We start from the raw sequence: 24,269 nt of genomic DNA, 5'->3' as shown, positions 1-24,269 counted from the left end.
TTAGACGGCAGAAAACACAGTCTGAGGGGGCTGTAGTGACGTGCTAAGAAACTAACTCAACTAATTAGAAACTAACTAATTAGAAATACACTTAATCAGCAGTGGTGATGTTTTATATTCCCCATAAGATCTGGGGACCTTGGAAAGGTGTAACGAAGGGCCAGAGAAGGGAGTGGCTGTTAGTGAATCATCCAGCAGGTCGGTGTTGAAGTGTTGAGTTTTAGATGAATCTGATTTTGTCTTTCAGATCAGGGAAGGAATACAGAAGTCAGGAGGTGGGAAAAAAGCAAAAAGGCAAAATCCAAGCAGAGTTCAGTTAAAAGCTGTGGGGCACAAAGATTACAGGGCAGCAAACAGAGGCTTTGAGACATGTTGTAGACAAAGGTGGGTTGATTGCACACGGGCCTGTTATGTTGTAAACTGTTGGGCTGGGAAAAGGAGAGACTTGTGGTTAAATCACACCTTAATATTGCATAAAAGAGTGATGATCACATCATGTGAACATCTCAAATAAAACCTAATACAGGTACTGTTTCATGTCCACTTTAAACACAGTGACTGCAGGTCCTCCTACATGTGGTATGACTGTAGTTTATTGGCATGTTGTCAGTGCAGATATTTTCACTGCTGCTTATTCTCTGGCTTATGCTAGTTTTGCCCCACTCAGGAAATAAGGGACTAGTTTTTGAGGATTGATTCATAACTCCGGGAGAGACACAAAGACTTCAATGATGCTGTTCTAGGCTGTCAGTGCTGTGACAGGTCTATGGGAGAGTGCAGCCTGTCCACCCATTTTAAATTTCATTTCAATTCAATTCAATTTTATTTATATATCAAATCACAACAGCAGTCACCTCAAGGCGCTTTATATTGTACAGTAGATTGTACAATAATAGATACAGAGAAAAACCCAACAATCATATGACCCCCTATAAGCAAGCACTTTGGCAACAGTGGGAAGGAAAAACTCCCTTTTAACAGGAAGAAACCTCCGGCAGAACCAGGCTCAGGGAGGGGCGGGGCCATCTGCTGCGACCGGTTGGGGTGAGAGAAGGAAAACAGGATAAAGACATGCTGTGGAAGAGAGACAGAGATTAATAACAGATATGATTCGATGCAGAGAGGTCTATTAACACATAGTGAGTGAGAAAGGTGACTGGAAAGGAAAAACTCAATGCATCATGGGAATCTTACTGAGGTCTAGCAGGACAAGCACAGAGATGAGTCCACTGTCAGAGGCCATAAGAAGATCATTTGTAACCTTCACTAAAGCTGTTTCTGTGCTGTGATGAGCTCTGAAACCTGACTGAAACTCTTCAAATAAGCCATTCCTCTGCAGATGATCTGTTAGCTGTTTGACAACTACTCTTTCAAGGATTTTTGACATGAAAGGAAGGTTGGAGATTGGCCTATAATTAGCTAAGACAGCTGGGTCTAGAGATGCTTTTTAAGTAAAGGTTTAACTACAGCCAGCTTGAAGGCCTGTGGTACATAGCCGATTATTAGAGATAGGTTGATCATATTTAAGATTGAAGAATTAATTAATGGCAGGACTTCTTTGAGCAGTTTTGTAGGAATGGGGTCTAAAAGACACGTTGATGGTTTGGAGGAATTAATTATTGAAGTTAACTCAGAAAGATCAATTGGAGAAAAAGAGTCTAACTTAACACCAATGGTACTAAAAGTAGCTGTAGATAATATTACATCTGTGGGATGATTATTGGTAATTTTTTCTCTGATGATAAAAATTTTATTTGTGAAGAAGTTCATGAAGTCATTACTAGTTAACGTTAAAGGGATTGTTGGCTCAGTAGAGCTCTGACTGTTTGTCAGCCTGGCTACAGTGCTGAAGAGAAACCTGGGGTTGTTCTTATTTTCTTCAATCAGTGACGAATCGTAAGATGTTCTGGCTTTGCGGAGGGCTTTCTTATAAAGCAGCAAACTATTTCTCCAGGCTAAATGATGATCCTCTAAATTTGTGACACGCCATTTCCTCTCCAGCTTACGGGTTATCTGCTTTAGGCTACGTGTTTGAGAATTATACCACGGAGTCAGGTACTTCTGATTTGAGGCCTTAGTTTTCACAGGAGCTACAGTATCCAGAGTCGTACATAGTGAGGAGGTAAAATTATTAACAAGATAATCGACCTCTGTTGGAGTAGCGTTCAGGTAGCTGCTCTGCTCTGTGTTGGTACAGGGCATTGAAGATGATAACAGTGGGTGGATTATATTCTTAAACTTAGTTACAGCACTTTCAGAAAGACATCTACTTTGATAAAGTCTACTCTCCACTGCTGTGTAATCAATTATTGTAAATGTAAATGTTATCAGGAAATGATCAGACAGCAGAGGGTTTTCAGGAAACACTGTTAAATGTTCAGTTTCTATGCCATATGTTAAAACAAGATCTAGAGTGTGATTAAAGCGGTGGGTGGGTTCTTTTACATTTTGAGAGAAGCCAATTGAGTCTAATAACAGATTAAATGCCATGTTGAGGCTGTCATTTTTAGCATCTACATGGATGTTAAAATCACCCACAATAAGTATTTTATCTGAGCTGAGCACTAAATCAGATAAAAAGTCTGAGAAATCAGAGATAAACTCGGTAGATAGATGATAACAAGTAAGACTGGTTTCTGAGTTTTACAGCTGGGGTGGACGAGGCTAAGCATCAGGCTTTCAAATGAATTAAAAGTCTGTCCTGGTCTTTCATTGATTAATAGGCTGGTGTGAAAAATTGCTGCCACACCGCCCCCTCGGATGGCATTATTCAGTCTTTTAATAACATTTCTTATCATTTCTATGCCATTGACATTCAGCCTCATCAGCTCAATAGGCTATCCACCCTAGTCCACTGCTTAAATCAGGGGACTGATTCACTCTGTAGCAAATACTTGCTGAGACCGAGACTGAGACCGTGATCATAGCTCCTCATGAACTACAAATATAAAATTGGTTCTTGCTTCTTTTTGTTCAACTTTAAGTCCAACATTCAAAATCTTGGTGGAATATTTGATTCTTCTCTGGGCTTCAACTCACATATAAAATCTGTCTCGTTCCTGTTTCTTTCATTTAAGGAACATTTCTAACTGTGACATATGGTCTCCTCGGCTGAACTGGAAAAAACTGTTCATACATTTGTGTCATCGTGTTTAGATTATTGTAATGTCCTGTTTACCAGCCTGGACACATCATGTCGTTCTCACCTCCAAGTTATACAAAATGCTGCAGTCAGACGACTAACATGTTCTAACAAGCGAGCTCACATTACTGCTATTTAATCTTCTTTATATTGGCTCCCAATAAATTTCAGGATTTGTTTCAAAATTCTTGTTTTAACACACAGAACACTAAATGATCACGTCCTAGATTATTTATCTCAACTTCTTACAAAATATATGCTGCTCGTTGTCTCCGTTCACGGACTCATGATGTGTTAGTTGTTCCCTGTACACGACTAAAGACTAAGTGTGACAGAGCCTTTCAGTCTGTGGCACCAAGGCTGTGGAACAGTCTGCCTCCACAACTACGTTTAGTCCACTCTGTGGATTCTTTAAAAAAGCTGTTCAAATGTTTCTGTTTTACAGGCTTTCTAATGACAAGAATTTTATTGAATTATTATTTATTTATTTTAAAACCACCTGTTTGTTTTACTGTATTATTGAATCTTTACTTTCACTTAATGTTCATGTTTATTTGAGCCTTTTGTGCTTAATAAATAAGCTTCAATTACTTATCTCTGAAAATCAATCAATCAATAATCAAACAGTGAGTTTGTGCGTTTGAGTTTGTGTGTTTCAAAGATGGAGGCCACGCTGCTCTCAGAGGACTGTGTGTGGTTGTGGTAAACGTGTGAGCTGCTGCTGCTTCTTCCTCACATGTTTGACATGTTTCATATTTCCAGCTGATGCTGATCACACTAACCTTAACATCACAGACCATCCTTTGGTTCTTCTTCTGTTCCTCTTAAACTTCCTGTGTGGTGCCTTTCAAATTAAAAGCCCTCCCTGACTGTAAAGACTGGACTGTGCTGCAGCTGGTGGAAACAGTGTGTAGGTGTGTTGTGTTTGATGGAGGACTGAAGTGTGTGTCCAGCTGAGCTCTCTGTGTGCTCATATATACAGATGCTGATAAACACATGTTTGTATTTGGACCCTGTTACTGATCAGGACCTGCTGTGTGTTTCCTGTCCACAGGTCTACAAAGAGTCGCACTTCCTGCTGTGGTTCAGATGTTCAGCGTGTTGCTTTGTTTCTCACATGTTGGCTCCACGGTCTCTGCTGCTGTGGGCTGATGTCATGCAGCAATACAGCTGCTGAACATCTGGCCTTGTTTTGCTCCATCAGCAGATATTTGACTTTTAGATCACATGATATTTGCATGCAACCTTCAAACACGTGTGGAGAATTCATTATTTCTTTGAAAGATTTTTAGTAAATAACAGAAAAAAGAAAGTAAGAGAAAAGCAAAACTTTAATTCTATAAAAGAGTAAAAATTCCACACACATGTAACTCACCACTGTGTGAACATCACAGGGGAGAAATCGTTTCTCTGAGTCAGAGATGAGTGTCAGTAACACAAAAGTAACACTCAGTGTCATGCAGTGACTTTTACACAACCAGATCAGATGAACCAACTCACACTAAAACATGCATTTTGCTGCACTCTTTACACTTATTTCTTTTCTTTCTGCTCTTTTATATATTTTGTAAAACCACAAAAAATATTTTATATCAGCAGCAATTTTTCTCAAACTGCTGCATCACAGCTTTCATGCTCTGACCTGCATGTGAAATGAGATATGCTGTCATACTCACACATTTATAACAGGAAGTGGAAAGAAGCTCGATCTCTCACGTCACTCAAACGCGACAAACCAGGAAACAGGAAGTTCTTCGTCCTCAGTAAAGATAGACGCACAGACGATCAGACTGAGTTCAGACCAAACTAGCAGCTTCCTCTGAGTGAGTCCAGCTACAGGAGAGAAAAGTGGAAAACTCCAACACTGCTGCTTCAAGCTGCTGACGCTCCACACACTGAATGTGAGTTTGAGCAAAAACACGACTCAAAGGAAGTTTCAGTGAAGGTGGTAGAGGAGGGAGGGGAGCCAGGACTGACTGTACTTCCTGTCTGCTGTTTTCAGCTTCACTCACAGACTCAATGGCTTCCAGATCAGAGGAGGATCTCTGCTGTCCGGTCTGTCAGGAGGTCTTCAGAGATCCTGTTCTTCTGTCATGTAGCCACAGCTTCTGTAAAGACTGTCTGAAGAGATGGTGGAGAGAGAGAACAACACACGAGTGTCCAGTTTGTAAGAGAAGATCTTCAAGGAATGATCCACCTTTAAACCGAGCTTTAAAGAACCTGTGTGAGTCGTTCTTACAGGAGAGAGATCAGAGAGCATCAGAGGCTCTCTGCAGTCTGCACTCTGAGAAACACAAACTCTTCTGTCTGGACCATCAGCAGCCAGTGTGTCACATCTGCAGAGACTCAGAAAAACACACCAATCACAGATTCAGACCCATCGATGAAGCTGCACAACAACACAAGAAGGAACTTCAGGAAACTCTGGAGCCCTTAAAGAAGAAGTTAAAGGTTTGTGAAGAAGTTCAAGTGAAGTTTGATCAAACAGCAGAACACATTAAGGTCCAGGCCCGACACACAGAGAGGCAGATTAAGGAGCAGTTTAAGAAGCTTCACCAGTTTCTAGCAGAGGAAGAGGAGGCCAGGCTGGCTGCACTGAGGGAGGAAGAGGAGCAGAAGAGTGGGATGATGAAGGAAAAGATGGAGGCTCTGAGCAGAGAGATAGCAGCTCTTTCAGACACAGTCAGAGCCACAGAGGAGGAGCTGAGAGCTGAAGATGTCTCATTCCTGCACACCTACAAGGCTGCAGTGGAAAGAGTCCAGCGCTTCCCCCTGCTGGATGATCCACAGCTGCCCTCAGGAGCTCTGATAGACCAGGCCAAACACCTGGGCAACCTGACCTTCAACATCTGGAACAACATGAAGGACATGGTCTCCTACACTCCTCTCATTCTGGACCCAAACACTGCTCATCCAAACCTCATCCTGTCTGAAGATCTGACCAGTGTGAGATATGGAGGAGAGAGGCAGCAGCTTCCTGATAATTCAGAGAGGATTGATTGTTATTTCTCTGTCCTGGGCTCTGAGGGCTTTAACTCAGGGACTCACAGCTGGGATGTTGATGTTGGAGACAGTACATGGTGGATACTGGGTGTGTTAGCAGAGTCTGTGCAGAGGAAGGGAATCATACAGTCTGGTTTTTGGAGAATGTTTTTCGATCAAGGTAAATATTTAGCATGGTCACCATCAGCTCCTGTCACTAATCTCTCAGTAGAGAAGAAGCTCCAGAGGATCAAAGTGAATCTGGACTGGAACAGAGGAAAGCTGTCGTTCTCTGATCCTGATACTAACACACACATACACACCTTCACACACACTTTCACTCACAGAATGTTTCCATACATTAGCACTGTTGATAAAGTGAAGGTGTTGCCATTGAAGGTGTCAATGTCAGTGGAGTAGATGAGTTGAGGATGATGATGTTTCTCATGTTGTTTCCTGTCAGTGAATTGAAGCTGTTAAACTGCAGCTGTCCTCCTGCTGCCTCGTTGTTCCAAAGCTCTTTGTTTCTCTTTTAGTTCTCACTGTTTCTTTCTGTTTCTGCTGTCCACCTTTTCACATGGAAAATCATTTCACTGTTTCTCACTGAATGACTCCCCAAACTAGATTTGAAATTCTATCAAGTTTCTAATCATTACAAGTGATTCATGTTTCTATTTGATGTGTGTAAATGGAGATGATTTAGTTTGCTGGGATATGGACTGACATGTGTTGAATGGGAGGAGCAGTTTGTTGTTGTCTTCTTGTCTGTTTATGACAACAATAAATATGTTGTTGAAACAATGATTCATGTTTAACTCCATATATGAAATGTTTCTGATATTTGAATTCTGTTTGATTAAAGACTTTCTTCATGACACAAATGAGAGTTCAGTGTATTAATAGAACTAAATAAGCTCAGAGTTGAAAGGCTGCAGTATTATGTACGTGCTTCACTGTCAGTATCTTCAGGGGGATTCAAAGGGAAACATCAAACTGCTGTAATGAGATAAACTAGTTGGGCTGAACACACTTATCTGTAGTTTGTCTCCATCCAGGATCATCAGAATATAATGAACATGTGTGAAGAGCCAAAAAATGCTGCTCCCCTCTCAGCATGATGAGCTCCAGCCTTTGTTAAGAGGACAACAGGAAACATGAGACAACTTTCAGAGACAGTAACCAACTGTGGCCACAAGATGGCAGCAGCTGATCTGAGATCCTTTATTGGACAGAACGACTCTGTGACGTCATCAGAGAGACGGCCTTCACTTTGATCGATCTGACGTCATGTCTGTGTTACAGGCCCCACTATGGTGGGCGCGTAGCCAGATTACGATCCCGTAAAACAGGAGAGAAAGTGAACACAGGAGACACGCTGCCGTTCGCCTGGTCAGTCTTGCCAGAATTTATTCATACAACACGAGCATATCTGCTCCACTCTTTTGGTAACTCAATTGCACTATAACTGCCCATTCCCTCACATGGCTTGTTTTCCCCCAGTACATTTCAATATTAATCCACACTACTGGCATAAAACAACAAAGGGTTGAAATGAATGAAGCAAATGACAACTACATCTCTTTCCCCATAAAACAGATTAACAAAATATTTCACATCATCATGGTAGTGTCTTAACATAGAAGGAAACTCTACTTTCAACATCACTGTACTACTGTCCTTGCCAGCATTTTTGTTGTCCGTACTCTTATTAGCTCTCTCGCTTCATATGTCCTTTCTAGACCAGTTAGACTCTAACACTGAAACAGCAAGTTTACACATGACTTCAGGCAGGCTCAGAACACTTTACAGACACGTTATACAAAACATTTGCAATGAACACAAAGCTACAAGTTTATCAGGAACTGTAAACCCAACCGGGTTGGTGCTTCTTATTATTATATGGAGTATTATACGCAGTTGCAACAGCTTGCTAGCGTTACCCAGGCATACAGCCTAGCTATAACATCTTACAGAGCTAAAGCAGCTCACATAGCGACATTGTAATACATCACATATCACAGACCCGTCTTAAGTCATGAAAGTTTAAGTATCACAGTGTCCAGCTGTGTATTTCTTTATGTTTTTGACCACATTACTGACCTGTAAAACAGGAGAGAAAGTGAACACAGGACACACGCTGCCGTTCGCCTGGTCAGTCTTGTCAGAATGGAAAACTTACGGCACCCGACTCAGTTCCCAAAGCACGCTGCTGCCCCCTACTGTCCAAAGTGTTATACAATCTCCTGGCAACAGGGAACTTACATGACATTGTGGATTTAAATCACACCAATAAACCAGCAAAATAAAACATGCATAATAATCTCCATATATGACGACACTTATTTTATAATTTGACTTTACATACTGTGGGGGGGAGAGGACGGTTGTAAAGCTTACAATAACTAGTATTTTCATTATGCTATATTTGTCACAGCTGGGTCAGGCAGTCGTGTTGTGGATGAACGAGGACCCAAATACAAGCAAACGACTGATGAAGAGTGTGACGTTTATTTACAGAGTGGCAGGGTGGCAAACAGGCAGTGAGGCATGACAAATAACTGAAGAAGACCTAAACTGGGATAAACTAAAGAGCAAACCTGAAGTCATAAGGAAACGGAGTGGCACAGAGACGCAGACCAACGAAGACGAATGCAGACGCTTTACCGGGAAACACAAGCAAAGGCAGACGAGCCGACAACAGGCACAGACTGACACCCACTATATATACACACACCAACAAGGAGACCAGGGCCCTGTTTCAGAAAGCCGGTTTAGTGCAAACTCTGAGTAAGTATACCCTGAGTTAACGAAAACTCTGGGTTTTCGGTTTCACAAAGCGAGTTTAGATTAATTCTGAGTGAGTTACTATGACGACACACTCCGTGAAGCTAACCTGCCCCCTAGAAGGTTTACTTCAACTAACCCTGACCTTCTCCGCCTCTTTGTCGGAAACCTGACTGTAGGAAGTGTCAGACATGGCGTGCCCCTTCCTTGAAGAGCCAGTAGATGTTGAAGCCCAAATTCTCCGCAGAGCTCTCCGCCGGGAGAGAGTGATTAGAGCGCGTTTGGACATTTTATCATTTCCTGATGATTTTCTGTGTGAACGTTACTGTTTTTCAGCACAATCTATAATTTATTTGAATAACATCCTCAGGCCTTATATTGCTCATGTGACACATCGCGGACATTCTCTCAGTTCTGTACATATTATTTGTATTGCACTTCGTTTTTTTTGCAAACGGGAGCTTTCTGTATAATATTGGTGACGCTGAGCACGTTTCCACGTCTGTCGGGCAGTCAGGAATGTTACAGTTGCACTGAAACGTCTCCTGTACTCGTTTGTGGTATTCCCCCGGTCATAGACCCACAAGATTTATCAAAGAGGCGAGATCGATCAACTGTAGACCAGACAACAAACGACGGAGGCCCAGAAAACTACAATCAAACGATGAGTTTATTGACAACGAGAACAACCGTCAGCATATGGCCTGTTTTGCTCTGACAAAAATACACTGAGTTCTGGTTTTAGAGCATAGAGGATCACACCCCCACATACACGTCAATACAGGTCAAAAATACATTATGTCCAGTCATTGTTTACAGACAAGGGTACATCTTGTACATCTCTAATAACTATAAACAGACATATAACTTCTCTCTTTGATCAGGGCCTCTAAGGGCTAATAATGGACCCTCGTCCTCAATCACTAAGTAGACTGAATTGGCACAGGTCTCAAATAAGAAGCAGAAGACACTTGGGCCTTCGCTCAGGCCTGCTACTAGATTTATGTGTATTGTAAGCATGCATGCAATTAACCTGCTATGTTCTCATCTTCCCTCAACATGTATCACCTGGACACTCTCACCAGTGAAGCTTAAAACCCTCTTGGATAGAACATCAACTCTAAACAAGCACAGTTATGCATTGTGTATAGAATGAACTCAACCTGTGAATAGAATGAATGTGATGACAAACATATTCAATGCAATATGAACCCTGTACACAATATTACTGATAAAATAATACTGTAGAACATGTTATTAATGCATTTATCATAAGGCAGATTATATGGCAGCAATAAAAGAATCTCTAAATCCCAACATTCCCTCTTTTGACATTCCAACAAGGAATGTCACCACACTTCATGTTGTATCACTCCCTGTCCCACTCTATGGGTTCTAAGTTCATCTGGTAGATGCCCTCAACCCAGCCAGGGTTAGGAACCCTCGCCATTACTTTTACCAACAATCCTCTGACACAAGGAATGATACAACAACTAGCGATGACCAGTATTCCCAAAAGTACAGTCAAAGAAAACATCACTGACATAGCCACACCTTTCCATTGTCCAAACACAGATGTCATCCAGGACGCCAGCAGATTTTCGATACCTGAGTGTTCATGCATAGTTTTAGACAAAGTTTTCAAGCCCTCCAGAGCTCGGGTTACTAAGCCATCTGGGGCAGTATTATTAGGGATAAAAGTGCAGCACATGTCTCCGAATATGGCGCACACACCTCCCTTCTCATGTTAAGGGCCATTCGATTTCCCATCAGCAAACTCGGACCCAATTGTTCTGCGAACCCCATCATGGCATCCCTGGTTAGGTTAGAGAGTCTCAGCAGATTGCAATGAACATAGTTAATGCGATCAACATTCTTATTAGGTGTCACCCAAAGAAATATACTTTCAAATTCTACCACTATCAGATTTACCAGCTTGTACTCATCTGGAACTCCCCTGTGCACTCCAATAGAGTCTATCCAGGTCGGAGAGTTTAACCTAGTAGTGATGGGTCGTTCGCGAACGAAATGGCTCTTAGAGTCGGATCTTTGAAGTGAACGACGCGAGCCGGCTCCTTATCGCGAGCCGTGGGGTTTTTTCTTTTCTTTCTCTCACCCTCTCTCTCGCACTTTTTTTTCGCTTCACTCCGCGCGCGAGCCTTGTGCTTTGCGCTGGGCAGAGGGGGGAGGGGCGGTAGTTACAGTCGCAGTAGCAGAGGAACAGAGCGGGAGGGAGAGACAAAGAGAGCCAGGGACAACAACCTCACATTAAAAAGGTATAGTAATCATCCACAACTATTTTCAGTTGCAGATGATAAAGGATTCAGAAAGTTTATTCATGCAGGCCCATATGACAGAGAATATGCATCTTCTTTTTCATATCTTAATTTATATTTAATTGTGTTGTGGGTTTGCAGTGTTTTGTGTTGTTACATTTTAAATTTGTTTAAAAGGAAAAGCTGAAAATTTAAATAGTTAAAAGTTGAACAGTGACTAGTTGGTTTTTGTATTATATGATTTATTTATTACATTTTATGTGGAGTGACTAAATAAAAGTATATTTACGGTGGCCCCTAGAGACAAAGCAGCACGTACAAACTTCAAAACACGTACAAACCCTGAAGCACGTACATACTCAAAAACACGTAAAAACTCAGAAGCACGTAAATACTCCAAAACACATAAAAACTCAGGCTACATCCACACGTACCCAGTATTTTTGAAAACGGAGATTTCTAAAAAATGCCTGTCAGGGTGGATATTTTCTAAAAGTCCGTTTTTGCATTTACGCCTGGATGAGGAAAACGGAGAAAACCCAGCGTCAAAGATGTGCGCCTTTTTTGACGTCACACTGTGCGCCACGTTTTGTTTCGGTGAAATGAATTTCTACAATACTGTTACTGTTAATTGTACTCTCTGCAGTGTTTAAATGCTTACATCTAAACACAGTTACTGTCCCTCCACACATACGACTCGGTTCTGCTTCTATGCCCCATCTTTGTTTACTATTTCCCACCGAGGCTTCTAGACTTCTGATTGGCCAACATTTCTACATGTTTAGGAATATATCGGCACCTGTTGCTTTGGCATGCTCCTAGCAGCGTTTTCCTTCATTTCTGCATTTACATGTGGACGGGATTATTTTTTAAAATGAAAACGGAAAATCTCTGTTTTCAAAAATACCCGTGTACGTAGCCTCAGAAGCACGTAAAAACTCCAAAACATGTACAAAAGACAAAGAAGTGCTCCAGAATGCTAGGCGCAGTGTTGAGCTTTTGTTACCTAGAGGCTACACAAGCCAGCAAGTACCAATGACCGGTGTGTGGTAGTAAGAGGTAAATGAACTTTTTTTTTTTAATTATTTGAATATATATGATTGCTTGTGTATAAATACACAAACAATATACATATGCTTTCAATTGTGTACTTTAGGTGATCTAGGTAGCTCTGTTTTGGAAGTTCAGAAATTTGGAAGTTCTAGAAATGTTTTTTAGAGTTTGTACGTGCTTTTTGGAGTTTGTACGTGTCTCTAGGGGCCACTGTATATATTTATATATAAACATATATAAATAAAACCACTTTTTTTACATTAGTAATTCCTTTTGTGCATAATTTTATATTATTGTAATAATAAATTAATTAAAGCAACAAAACAACCTGAAGAGCCGGTTCGGAGCCGAAAGAGCCGGCTCTTTTTAGTGAGCCGAGCCGAAAGAGCCGGTTCTCTAAAAAGAGCCGGAAATCCCATTACTATAACCTAGGGTCATATGCATGTGTACCCTGGGTCCCTCTTTTGGCCAAAATATGTCTCTTACCTCTGGCGGCTAAAGCACGTGTGTTGTGTTGTGGAATAGCCTTTACCTGCCAAACTGAAGCACAGGCAACACAGTCAGATACATGTTGTTCTCTAGCATTTTGAGCCACCCAATCAAGCCAGAGGTTACTGTCCTTGAAACCGGTGGCACGCTTTATCAAATCCTTAGGCTTCAGTCTAAAGTAATCTGTTGTCAGAAGTACTCTCCCTTTTGGTTCCTGTTCCTTTTGAGCTACTGTTCCCGAAGTTACCATCTGATCAGTCAGAATGGTGATTAAGCTTTCTGCGAGCGGCTTAGACTTTGCATCAACTAAATTTACCCTACGCATATCATGGGGTCATTGCAGACCCGTACATCATACGCTCTCCAGCTACTACTAGCTCCTGTACACTTAATAACATCACACAAATCAAATGTGAATGAGCGGGTAGACCCTTTACCATAATTCAACTCTATGCCATTATTCATGCTGAGACACTCATCACCTTTACCTGACACCTCGCGCTTTTGTCTTTTTACCGATCCTGTTTTAGCAACTACAGTCTCAGGAAGTGCTGGGCTGGACTGGCCTCCGTGTTCAGACAAGTGGTCCAGAGTGCCCTGCAAAATATAGACAATAAACAACACAGCCATAGTTAATATCATTGCATACAATAAACATGTAGTTGTAAGGAACATTCTAATCAGTTTTCTCATTATGTGTCTCTGACTCGTGTGTTTGCATCATGTTATATAAACTTTATATCCTGGAATGAAACTCCCCTGCTTTTGTGGAGTCCTCAACTTGTCACCGCTCCTTTCTGCTGGCGTGGCGACCTTCTGCGCTGCTCCTCTTCTCTCTTCAGCCTCCCAGGTAGACTACTGGTTGGCCCGTTGCACAGGTGAGAGGATTTATTTTGCCTCTGCTCGTTACCACCTGTGTTGGGTGTAGAGGGGTTTTCCTCTACCAACCTCTCATGTGCTGGTACACACTGCGACCAATGATACCAGGTATCGCCTTTCCTTTTCAGTTGAACTGCTGTAGTTGTTCTGGCAACGACCTCGTAAGGACCCATCCAGCGTGGCTCCTTCCACTTCTGGAGTTCCTTGTGGGCTCAAATTCAGTTCCTTGTTTGCAGACTCAGTCTCTGTTGTGCTAATGATGTCATAGTGAACGCCTGCGAGTTCACATATGCCACCACACTATGTGTAATCAGAACTTTTAGTGGGTGTTCTCTCACTACATGTGCTGTTTTCTATATTATTTTGGCAACCCCTGCTGCATGCTGTGCGCATGTAGGGTGCCTTGCTTCTGTTGGACTCCACCTTATGCTGACATACATAAGTACCTGTCTTTCTTTATTCAATCATCTTCCGGGGGTGAGAGACCTCTGCACAGCTCAGACGCCAGTTGCAAGAGCTCTCTAACATTAGAATCATCAGCTGTGACTTATATGGTATTATTTCGGTACTTTACACGTCACACAGTCTTGAACATTGTTTGTATGGGGAGTTCCTCTTTTTTGTGTCTATATCTATTAATATCTATTAATATGCCTTGTGCACTAAAACTTCCTGTTTTTCAGTCTGGCTGAGCTCTTGTTTGTAAGTCAAAGGTGGCCTTGTACATAGTACATGTACCAAGTACATAAAACAGGATAATGAGCAGATACACATTAAAAATATTTCTTTTATTCCTAACACCAGTCCCCCTTTTTCATTTTTCACTTGAGAAATGAACTAATTCCTAATTTATCACATTAAGTTTACTTCAATACAATTCAATTGAATTTTATTTATATAGCGCTAAATCACAACAAAAATTGGCTCCAGGTGCTTCATAGATACAGAGAAAAACCCAACAATCTTGTGACCCCCTATGAGCAAGCACTTTGGCAACAGTGGGAAGGAAAAACTCCCTTTTAACAGGAAGAAACCTCCGCCAGAACCACGCTCGGGTACGGGCAGCCATCTGCTGCGACCGCTCGGCGTGAGCCAACAGAGGCTTTGAAGAGAGAGACCTAATATTTAATAATCCACATTTCACTGTTTTATTCTTCGGTTCAGATGTGGATTCTGTATTGTTCTTGCTTTGTTACTATTGATGTTTAAGTTGTTTTATTGCTAGATTTGGTTTGTTGCTGTCTGTTTGGGAGCTGACATAGTCTCTATGGATAAGGGTCTTTGGCAGGGTAGCATCAGGAGAGAAGCTCCAGAGAGGCATGTTCCCTGTTAAAGCTAAAATATAACAAAAGAAATTATGCTAAACAAACAAAACCTTTCAATTCCCCAACCCTATCTGTCTCCTCAACGGGTTGTATGTTTTCAATGTTTAAAATAAATCAAACAAATAACTTAAGCTGTGTGACGGCACCTTGCGTTTACGCCAGGCTGTGAGCTGCCCTAAATCTACTTGCTACACCCCCTTTTCACCTAGTTTAATTTTTTTTTCAATCCTAGTTTAAACTATTCCTGACTTCCCTCAGTGCACACTGTAAAGTGTAAAAGATACAATTAGCTTTCTCCTGGTAAAAGGTCCTAGATTATTTTCTCGACCTTTGGAAACATCCTCTATCGAGTTAACCCGTTTCATTTTTCAAACTTAGGCCTGATTTCTTCGCCCCCTTTAACGGGTAGCGCATATCCGGTCTGAACACTGTGTTTGGGCAATTTACGAATTGTTGCAGGATTTCTATATTATGTAAAGTTCCTCTCATCCCTTTTATGCTTCCATTATAACCTATGTCTAACAAGCTTTTGATCTTCTTTGTAATATAAACAACTAGGTGTCTTTGTGCTCTGTTTTTCTCCTTTCTCTGGTTGGTTCCGTTCGGTCTGGGGCTTCCAGGATTCTCGCCCCCCCTGTGGTCGCTGTGGTCCTGAACTCTTCTCCTGTAAAGGATAGAAAACAAACAGCCTCTCTCTGCTACACCTCACTAATCTACTGTGTTCATCTAAGGTTCTTTAATCATTCAAAGTTGTTTCACCATATCATGTTCTGGGCTCTGTCCTTTATATTAACTTTACTTAATCTCCATGCCCTTCATGTGTGTGAGCAACACTTTTAGTTTTATTAAACACGCCCAGGGTAAGATATAAACCATCACCATCTGAGCATAGAAACAGATCAAAAAGAACCACAAAACAATTTCTGTATCTAAATTATCAAAAACCCCAAACGTCATAAAACGATCCTAAAACCCATTTCAAATTAAACCTTAAATCCTGTAACTCCCCCCTTTTGTAACACATCTTATGTGTTACAAACTCAAAATCCTTCACTCGAGCTTAGGAGATTAAAAGAAAAGGTTAGTCATATCATATTAGATATTCATGCTCCGGCCCTTCAAACCTGTGTTTAAGGAATGAAATCAAATTAATCATTATGTCAAATCTTTTCTTGGCTCCATCCACAGCCTGCATCCTTGGAACTTCCTAGAAACAAAAACCTGTGTGTTAACCAGAACTTCACATTTCATACTCAGTTTCTCCCACTTATGATCCGACCTGTGTTATAAGAAAGGAAAATTAAAACAGAACAGTTATCAGTCATGTGTCTAACCTTAGTCCAGTCTTTATCTCAGTGTCCAGTTGGTCCAACCTATGGTCTGCCTCGTCCGTCCAGTCACCATCCATTTACACACATTCACTCACATACATTAACATCAGGTATTGCTGACAGTGGAGACTATCTCGCAAATATTCAGTCTTCACTCTCAGCAACGTCAACTCATTTATTTGTTTTACTTTGTTTTTAGGAAAATAGTTCTTTCTGCTTTTAGACTGGATTGGCTCGCGGCAATCCTTTTAGACAGAGACTTAGCCTTCTCCTCTGCCCATTGTAATCTGGAGAAGGTCACCGAGAATTTTCAGCGCTGTTATCCACTCTTTTGCAGGCCTGCTTAGAACAAAAATGAGAAAAAGAGAGCTGATTATTGGCTCATCAAAACACAAAACAAAATCACCTGACAGGTTTTTCTAAGTGCACTGTTACAAAAATGATGGACCCCCTTAGACATGTGCATGTTTGATAAAATTCCCTCTATAAAATAAAAAACAACACAAATCTAACCGATAGAAGTAACCCATCACTACAACAACAACCTCAACAATCTTAAACACAGAACATTTTGCCACAAGTTCTTCAGGGTCCTGACACTCTCAGGTCAACTAACATCACCTCACCTGCTCAATACACAGAAAATCTCGTTAAACACCACACAACTTGCACACCATCATCACTAAATTCTAAATTTTCTCTTCTGAAAACTTACTACGCACTAAGCGAGTTGGACAACATGATAAACAGACTCCTATGCTAAACCTGCTATCTGATCTTCATGAGCTCTTTTGTATTCTAAGGTTAACGCATTTTCTATTTGTGTGTGTGATTGTGTATATGTTTCTTTTCGTGGTTTTTCAGACTCCCTCACAAGGTTCCACTTAAACAGTCAGTTTTTCTCTTTCCCAAATTTGATCTCCCTCCTTAAATAACAACATTCCTTGTCCTCAGCCAGAAGTTAGAGCTTGATTTTCAGGTTCAGGGAACAATTCACCCTGAAAGACAGTGAGTGTCTCCCCTCTTTGGCTCATCACTCGTCATTGTTAATGACATTTCCCCCTCTGCCCCAGCGGCTTTACCCTTGAAGTCCCGTCTCCTCCAGTGAGTCCAAGCTCACTTAGGGACCTAGGTTCAAGCAATCGTGACTGCGCCTTGCCTTAGGTTGTCCCAGGGTTTCGAGGTGGGATCTTACCCGTCATGGGCTGTCCAGCCTTCCATGCTTCGCCTGATACTGGGGCCAACTGGGCACGGGTGCTATGAGGGGAGGGGACACACTGACTCTGGAAATCAAAGGAGTGTAAGCTGCTTTCTTCATTTCATCAGTATATTAAGCTATCTCACTTCTGATTATTCCCAACATTTCACCTGTAACAATTTGTGTACGTGTGTTTTCTATTCATTAATGTAATTGTTAGTTCATGTATTTATTTTCTCAGTCTTTCTTTTTCTAAAACATGTAATTAATATATTTTATTACTTTTTCTTAAGACATTCAGTCTCTAATTCCTCTGTTTTCATGCTGCAACGTCTCTCCCCAGCTATAATCAGACTTCCTGTTTGACGCACACACACTCTCTCAGGCCTCCTCTATTCACGCACTCTCCTATGAGTTATTATTACTTATTTATTATTTTGTACAAATCACACAGAATCATTCAAATCAAGTACTCACAACATTCACACACTTAGAAGCACTCAAAATACGCTTTCCTAAGAGTATTTTATCAAACATGCTTGCGTAGAATCAGAAAAAGCAAGTAGACAACACTCAGTGCGTCTGTCCTCTTAAAAAGAAGAGAAATAAACACATATGGGACAATTCTCCCCATCTTAGACAAAATGTGACCTTTAATGTCCGTTTCCAAGTCATGTTCTTCTCTACACACGACTCTTGGCCTCCAGGGCATAAAACTTTAAACCTAAGTTTTTACTTTTACCAGAACTAGTACTTTACCAGAACCCTCATACGTCCAATAAGACTGCTATATGTGCAATTCTTTCTTTGACAAAGTTGTATTTTGTATTTTCTTACTCAGCTGTATATAGTATTGGTATTCTATTTCATTCTATTCTACTTTATTTTATTGCATTCCAGTGTTTTCTAATTTCTGCTGCATAACTTTGCACTTTTGCTTTAACAAAACAAATTTCCCAGCTGTGGGACTAATAAAGGTCATCTTTATCTTTGACTAGCCCTAACCTAAATCCTGTCTCATCCACTGCTGAAATTCTAGTTCAATGAACACGTGTTGCAGTTTAAAATTAAAAGAGGAAGTAACTCACACCCAAGAACTGTGTGTGTGTATTAATGTCTGTGTCCCTTTAAATGAAAAAAGGTGAACACATGTGGTGAGTTTTCCTCAATTTACACAAAATATGACATTAAATATCCTTTTCTAATTCCTGTTCTTCTTTAAACACCATGAATGACCTCCAGGTCATAACCTTTGGACTTATAACTCTGATATAAGTCCACACAGCACACCAAGCACAGAGAAAATTCAACCTCAGTGCTTCAGAATTCTCCTCAAAATTCAGAAACTGTTTCTGTCATTTATCTCCCCAAGAACTTCATCATATGGACCTCGCTGGGTCCAGTAATCTTCAGCACACGTATCTCACTGCAGCCAGTGAAGATTTAAAAACAGTTTATTGTCTCAGTTTACCCAGTATTAACTTATCAGGTGGACCGCAGCCGATCCATACATCTCAACACAATCGTGTGTTGACATTTACACAACTTATTCTTTACTTGTATCACAACACATCTAGTAATATCATCAGAATTACTTCAACATGGTAACCATTGATTTTCCTTTAAAATCAACTTACCCTTAAAACTCAAGATCACAGCTGACTCGATTCTCTGAAATCCTGAGTCAGTTAAAACACCTTGCTCAACTCACGGTGTTCTTTTCTCGGACCCCTTCGTCCGAGCTCACTCTTTTTACCCCGGCATCTCCCCCAGATTGTTACGAGATCTTCATAAACCCAAAAGTAAGCATATTATTTCCCTAATCAAAAGTGAAGCCGTTCCTCACACAGTAATTCTTCATCCAACAGCCTTTGTGTTTTGAAACCAAAAAGAGGAAGGAACAGCGCCCAATTTTAAACTGTGCATGTTGTCACTGAACAACACACACACACAGACACCGACCCAGGGCAATTCTTCCTGGATCATTTATCAACGTTCGAACAAACACAGTCCGCATTGATTATTTTCTGGACCTCAGCAGATCCACCAAAATTCATATAAATATATCAGCCATTAACCGATTTATTTCTTTTCCTCAGACCACGCCGGATCTGTTAATATCAACAACACTGCACACTCAGAATTGTGCAGCTGATTCTTCCCGTCAGACCGCCCCGGATCTGTTACTTCAGCACAATAAACACTGATTTTCCTTCAAAATCAGTTTACCAAGAGCCACAAAACCATTTCTGACTCGATTTTCTGAACTTCTGTGTCACTTAAACATCCTGACAGCACCAGGTGTTTCTGTCGGACTTCCTCGTCCGAACTTAATCCTTTTACTTAAAAATAAGCGTCTCCCAAAATGATCCTCTTGATCATTAGCTATTCACCGAGCCCACAACTCTCGGCAACACCACCTGACATATGCCCACGCCGGAGCTCCTCTTTGAAGTCTCAAAGAGGTACAGGAGTTTGACACTTATTAAACCATAAGCTGACCAATAACTCTTATATTCTTCTATTCTTAAACATGCATTGGTCTCTTTTTCTCTTTTACCATGAAATACCATATAACCTTTTAACTCAGTACTGTCTGTTTCTCAAAGTTTCATTATCCTTGCTTCAAAGCTTCTCATTACTTCCAAGTTACTCATTCATTACTTCGACGTTTTACTTTATTCTCGAGAATTCAGTTTTACCACTACTGCGCCAATTTAATAGTTAAGATCATCTACTCAGCGAACAGATAATTTAGAATTCAGCCAATTTGCACAAATTTGCTTATTGAACAGGTTTGTGCGTACCTTTTAATCTTTTTAGACCGGTCCTCTGTTCGCCTCATATCAGATCCAACCTTCGGCCACATTAGTTCTCTCTGATCTAATCTAGAAACTTCACAGTCTGCCATACACAGAATCTCTTTTCCCTTTTCTTTAACAAGAGATACTCAAAAATTCTGCAAATTCTCTCCACTCAGGAGGAGGCTCACAGCTTTATTTATTACTCTGTTTCTGGTTGGATTAAAATAACTCTTATATTAGAATCACCCTGTCCAGTGATACTGTATTTCAAAATCACCAAAGGCACGCTCACAAAACAGGAAAATGCTTCAGCAGCCTTAATGGGATCCCCGTGGGCCTCTCACTGTCTATTTCCAAGCACCTATAATGAAACAACGGCACAATGAGCATGCCTTTTTATCTACCCCTCATTTAATCAATGTATCTATTCTTTGTTAAAATTAAAAGGGGAAGTGACCGCACCCAAATTTTAACTGCGCACTTTTCCCCAGCAAAAAAGAACGGAAAAAGAGACTTTTACAGCCTCTCTCTCACACACAGCCTGCAACCGGCTGGCACTTAAATCATTTCAGACAGTTTCTTACGTCACGGTTTCCAGCTGTATGAGTGAGTCCCCACAACCCGGATATACACACCGCTGCTCGTCTTTAAGAGACGTCAACAGGTCTGCAAATTCTCCAGGAATATCAACAAAAACATAGCTTTTCTCGGCCCACGGCGGGCCCACAAATTTTCACTGACCACGGCGGGTCCACAAATTTTTCACTGACCACGGCGGGTCCACAAATGCATAGGTAATACTTTTTAATCGTCTCTCATAGCTCACAGTATTTATTCTCAGAGTTACTTCAACACAACAGACCTTAGTTTCACTTTACTGCTCGGCTGGCTTTACTGCAAAACCTCAATCTTACGGCTGGCCTGAGTTTCTCTTAAATCATATATCAACTTCCTCGGACTCTTACGTCCGGTATTTTACTCTTTTTCTCACAATTAAGTGTCTCCCTAACAATGATCCTCTGCGATCACCAGGGCTATATCTGAGGCCACAAAATCTCAGTGGGGCCCTTCCCCCAGTTTAATACCCAGGAAACGTCTTTCCCGGGGGTGGAGTCCTCCGGCTCCGTGACTTTTAGACACTTATAATCTCTTTATTCCTTAATCACAGCTCAATCTCTAGTTACTTTTAGCTCAGTACTGCTTTTTCCGAGCGACCGTGAACACAACACTACTCTTAAGTTTCACTTTCGTTGCAACAAAGTTTTTCGTTTCAAACAAAACTCAAAACAGAGATCAACGGATGACCACTTGACTACATGTTCTAGAATTATAATCCAATACAGCACAATTTCAGTTTAAGAGGTTTGTGCCTTACCTTTTTGCGGGCCCAATAGTCAAGCCATCACCGTGGCGTCTGCCGTTCGATCACCTGATCTGGCCTCGACCTCCGCCGACAACAAACACCTGTACCTCTTACTGCTGATCTTTAGTTGCCCTGCATCCTCCACCAAATGAAGCGAGATCGATCAACTGTAGACCAGACAACAAACGACGGAGGCCCAGAAAAGTACAATCAAACGATGAGTTTATTGACAACGAGAACAACCGTCAGCATATGGCCTGTTTTGCTCTGACAAAAATACACTGAGTTCTGGTTTTAGAGCATAGAGGATCACACCCCCACATACACGTCAATACAGGTCAAAAATACATTATGTCCAGTCATTGTTTACAGACAAGGGTACATCTTGTACATCTCTAATAACTATAAACAGACATATAACTTCTCTCTTTGATCAGGGCCTCTAAGGGCTAATAATGGACCCTCGTCCTCAATCACTAAGTAGACTGAATTGGCGCAGGTCTCAAATAAGAAGCAGAAGACACTTGGGCCTTCGCTCAGGCCTGCTACTAGATTTATGTGTATTGTAAGCATGCATGCAATTAACCTGCTATGTTCTCATCTTCCCTCAACATGTATCACCTGGACACTCTCACCAGTGAAGCTTAAAACCCTCTTGGATAGAACATCAACTCTAAACAAGCACAGATATGCAATGTGTATAGAATGAACTCAACCTGTGAATAGAATGAATGTGATGACAAACATATTCAATGCAATATGAACCCTGTACACAATATTACTGATAAAATAATACTGTAGAACATGTTATTAATGCATTTATCATAAGGCAGATTATATGGCAGCAATAAAAGAATCTCTAAATCCCAACAGATTCCACAAAATTGCAGGTATCAGGATGAACCAAACTTAATTCATGATGTGGTGATACTTGAAGTACTACTTAAATTTTACATTTATTATCAGGGTTCCCAGGCGTGATTGGCTGTATAGATGGCACTCACATTCCAATCATTGCTCCTTCAGTAAATGAAGGCGACTATGTGAACAGGAAGTCTTTCCACAGCATTAATGTACAGGTACATAATTCCCTGTAGCATTTCAAGCTAACAAATTATTTCATTATAGTAATGGATGCTAATTTGTGTCCTCTGCACTGTGAGGATCATATGTGATGCTACCAACATTAACACAAATGTGGAGGCCAAGTGGCCAGGCTCTGTTCATGACTCACGAATCTTCGTGAATCTACACTGAGCACAAAATTTGGACATGGTGAGTTGAAAATACTTTAAAATATATAAAGACCAATTGCTACAGGGACATTTGAACTGAAGTGTATCCTTCTGTCTTAGGAGAGTTCACTGGCTACTTGCTTGGTGATAGGGGGTATCCATGTTTACCCTATTTGCTTACCCCTTACCCCTTACACTGAACCGGGCCCACAGCAGCGATATAATCTGGCAGGACAAGAGCCAGAGTTGAAATGACTATCGGAATGCTTAAGGCCCGGTTCCAGTGCCTTCAAAGACTCAGGGTCACCCCAGAAAGGGCATGTGACATTATTGTGGCATGTGTGGTTCTTCACAACATTGCCACAATTAGAGGAGAACACTGTCCTTCAGAACCAAACATCAGCAGTGATCCAAACCATGAACATCCTGACCCTCCTACGGACATACAAGATGGAAGAGCAGTCAGAGACACCATATGTCACAATCATTTCCTTTGACCCATCACCTCAACATGTTGAAAGAAGAATAAACAGATTTTCTGTTCAACTGGCTTTATTGGTCGCCTGTATTTCCTGTACACAAAGTATTAATAAGTATATCATTATGTTGTTCAAACACTGAAATAATTCGTCCATCTCTGACCACTTCACCCACCCTAAACTGATGTTCCAGCAGTAAAATCTCAATCTTGGTCTTTTGGATCTGCTGCTTGAAGTGTTCCATTTCCAAGTCACATTTCTTTATTTTCTTGATCAAATAGGTCTTGTACAGCTGCTTTACAGGGAGCTATGGAAACACAGGAAATAGCATTGACATTCATAGTACATGCCTACTTAGGTTGGTTGTAAATCAGTGCTGAACATCTTACTGAGGAAAGGTTTGTTGGAGAAGTGGCTGGACCCTCTTCCTCTGCATTTCCATCATCACTCTGTTAGAGACATAGAAAGTCCATGGATTTATTATAGTACCACATTTTATTCAATTGTTATATTTTCCATTGTAAGATGTAAACCTCATAAAGTGTCTCTGTTGCTTCCTCCTCTGTAACAGCTGTCAATGTTTCTTCATTATTTTCCTGTAGTAAAGAAATTAACAACATTGCTGTTCTACTGTAAACTCATATAATCTGTGGAGTATTAAGAGTACTCACAACTGCATGTTGGTTTGGCTCAACAGGAGGCTGCACCAGATGCAGTACACCATCACCATCAACTGATAGAATATGAGGTTTATACGGGTCACTTATAACTTACAAGGGACCAAATGGCAATTAACAAACATATACCAATCACCTTACACTTCATTGTCATTATGCTCTCAAAGACAACCAAGACTGAGGGAAGGCAAAATCAGTAGGAACATAACTTCACTACAAAATAAATCATTATGGTAAAGAGTTTATCAAATG

The 24,269-nt window shown here is 40.9% G+C and overlaps 1 protein-coding gene and 1 long non-coding RNA gene across 2 annotated transcripts; one reads left to right on the top strand and one right to left on the bottom strand.

The window, feature by feature from the left end:
• Window positions 1–4,919: 4,919 nt before the first annotated feature.
• On the top strand, window positions 4,920–6,544 carry LOC134616011 (nuclear factor 7, brain-like). Its single transcript, XM_063460783.1, has one exon. It carries the CDS (start codon window positions 5,162–5,164, stop codon window positions 6,542–6,544), a length of 1,383 nt encoding a protein of 460 aa, XP_063316853.1. The 5' UTR covers window positions 4,920–5,161.
• Window positions 6,545–23,549: 17,005 nt separating this feature from the next.
• LOC134620164 (uncharacterized) lies at window positions 23,550–23,921 on the bottom strand. The gene is made up of 3 exons (XR_010092083.1): window positions 23,874–23,921; window positions 23,730–23,789; window positions 23,550–23,647 (listed from the first exon to the last, which is right to left on the bottom strand). It is a non-coding gene; the product is annotated as an uncharacterized LOC134620164 (long non-coding RNA).
• Between the last annotated feature and the right edge of the window lie 348 nt (window positions 23,922–24,269).

Source organism: Pelmatolapia mariae, linkage group LG3_W (genome assembly GCF_036321145.2).
Source record: "Pelmatolapia mariae isolate MD_Pm_ZW linkage group LG3_W, Pm_UMD_F_2, whole genome shotgun sequence".
Classification (NCBI taxonomy): Eukaryota; Metazoa; Chordata; class Actinopteri; order Cichliformes; family Cichlidae; genus Pelmatolapia; species Pelmatolapia mariae.
This window is presented reverse-complemented; position numbering and strand designations above follow the sequence as displayed.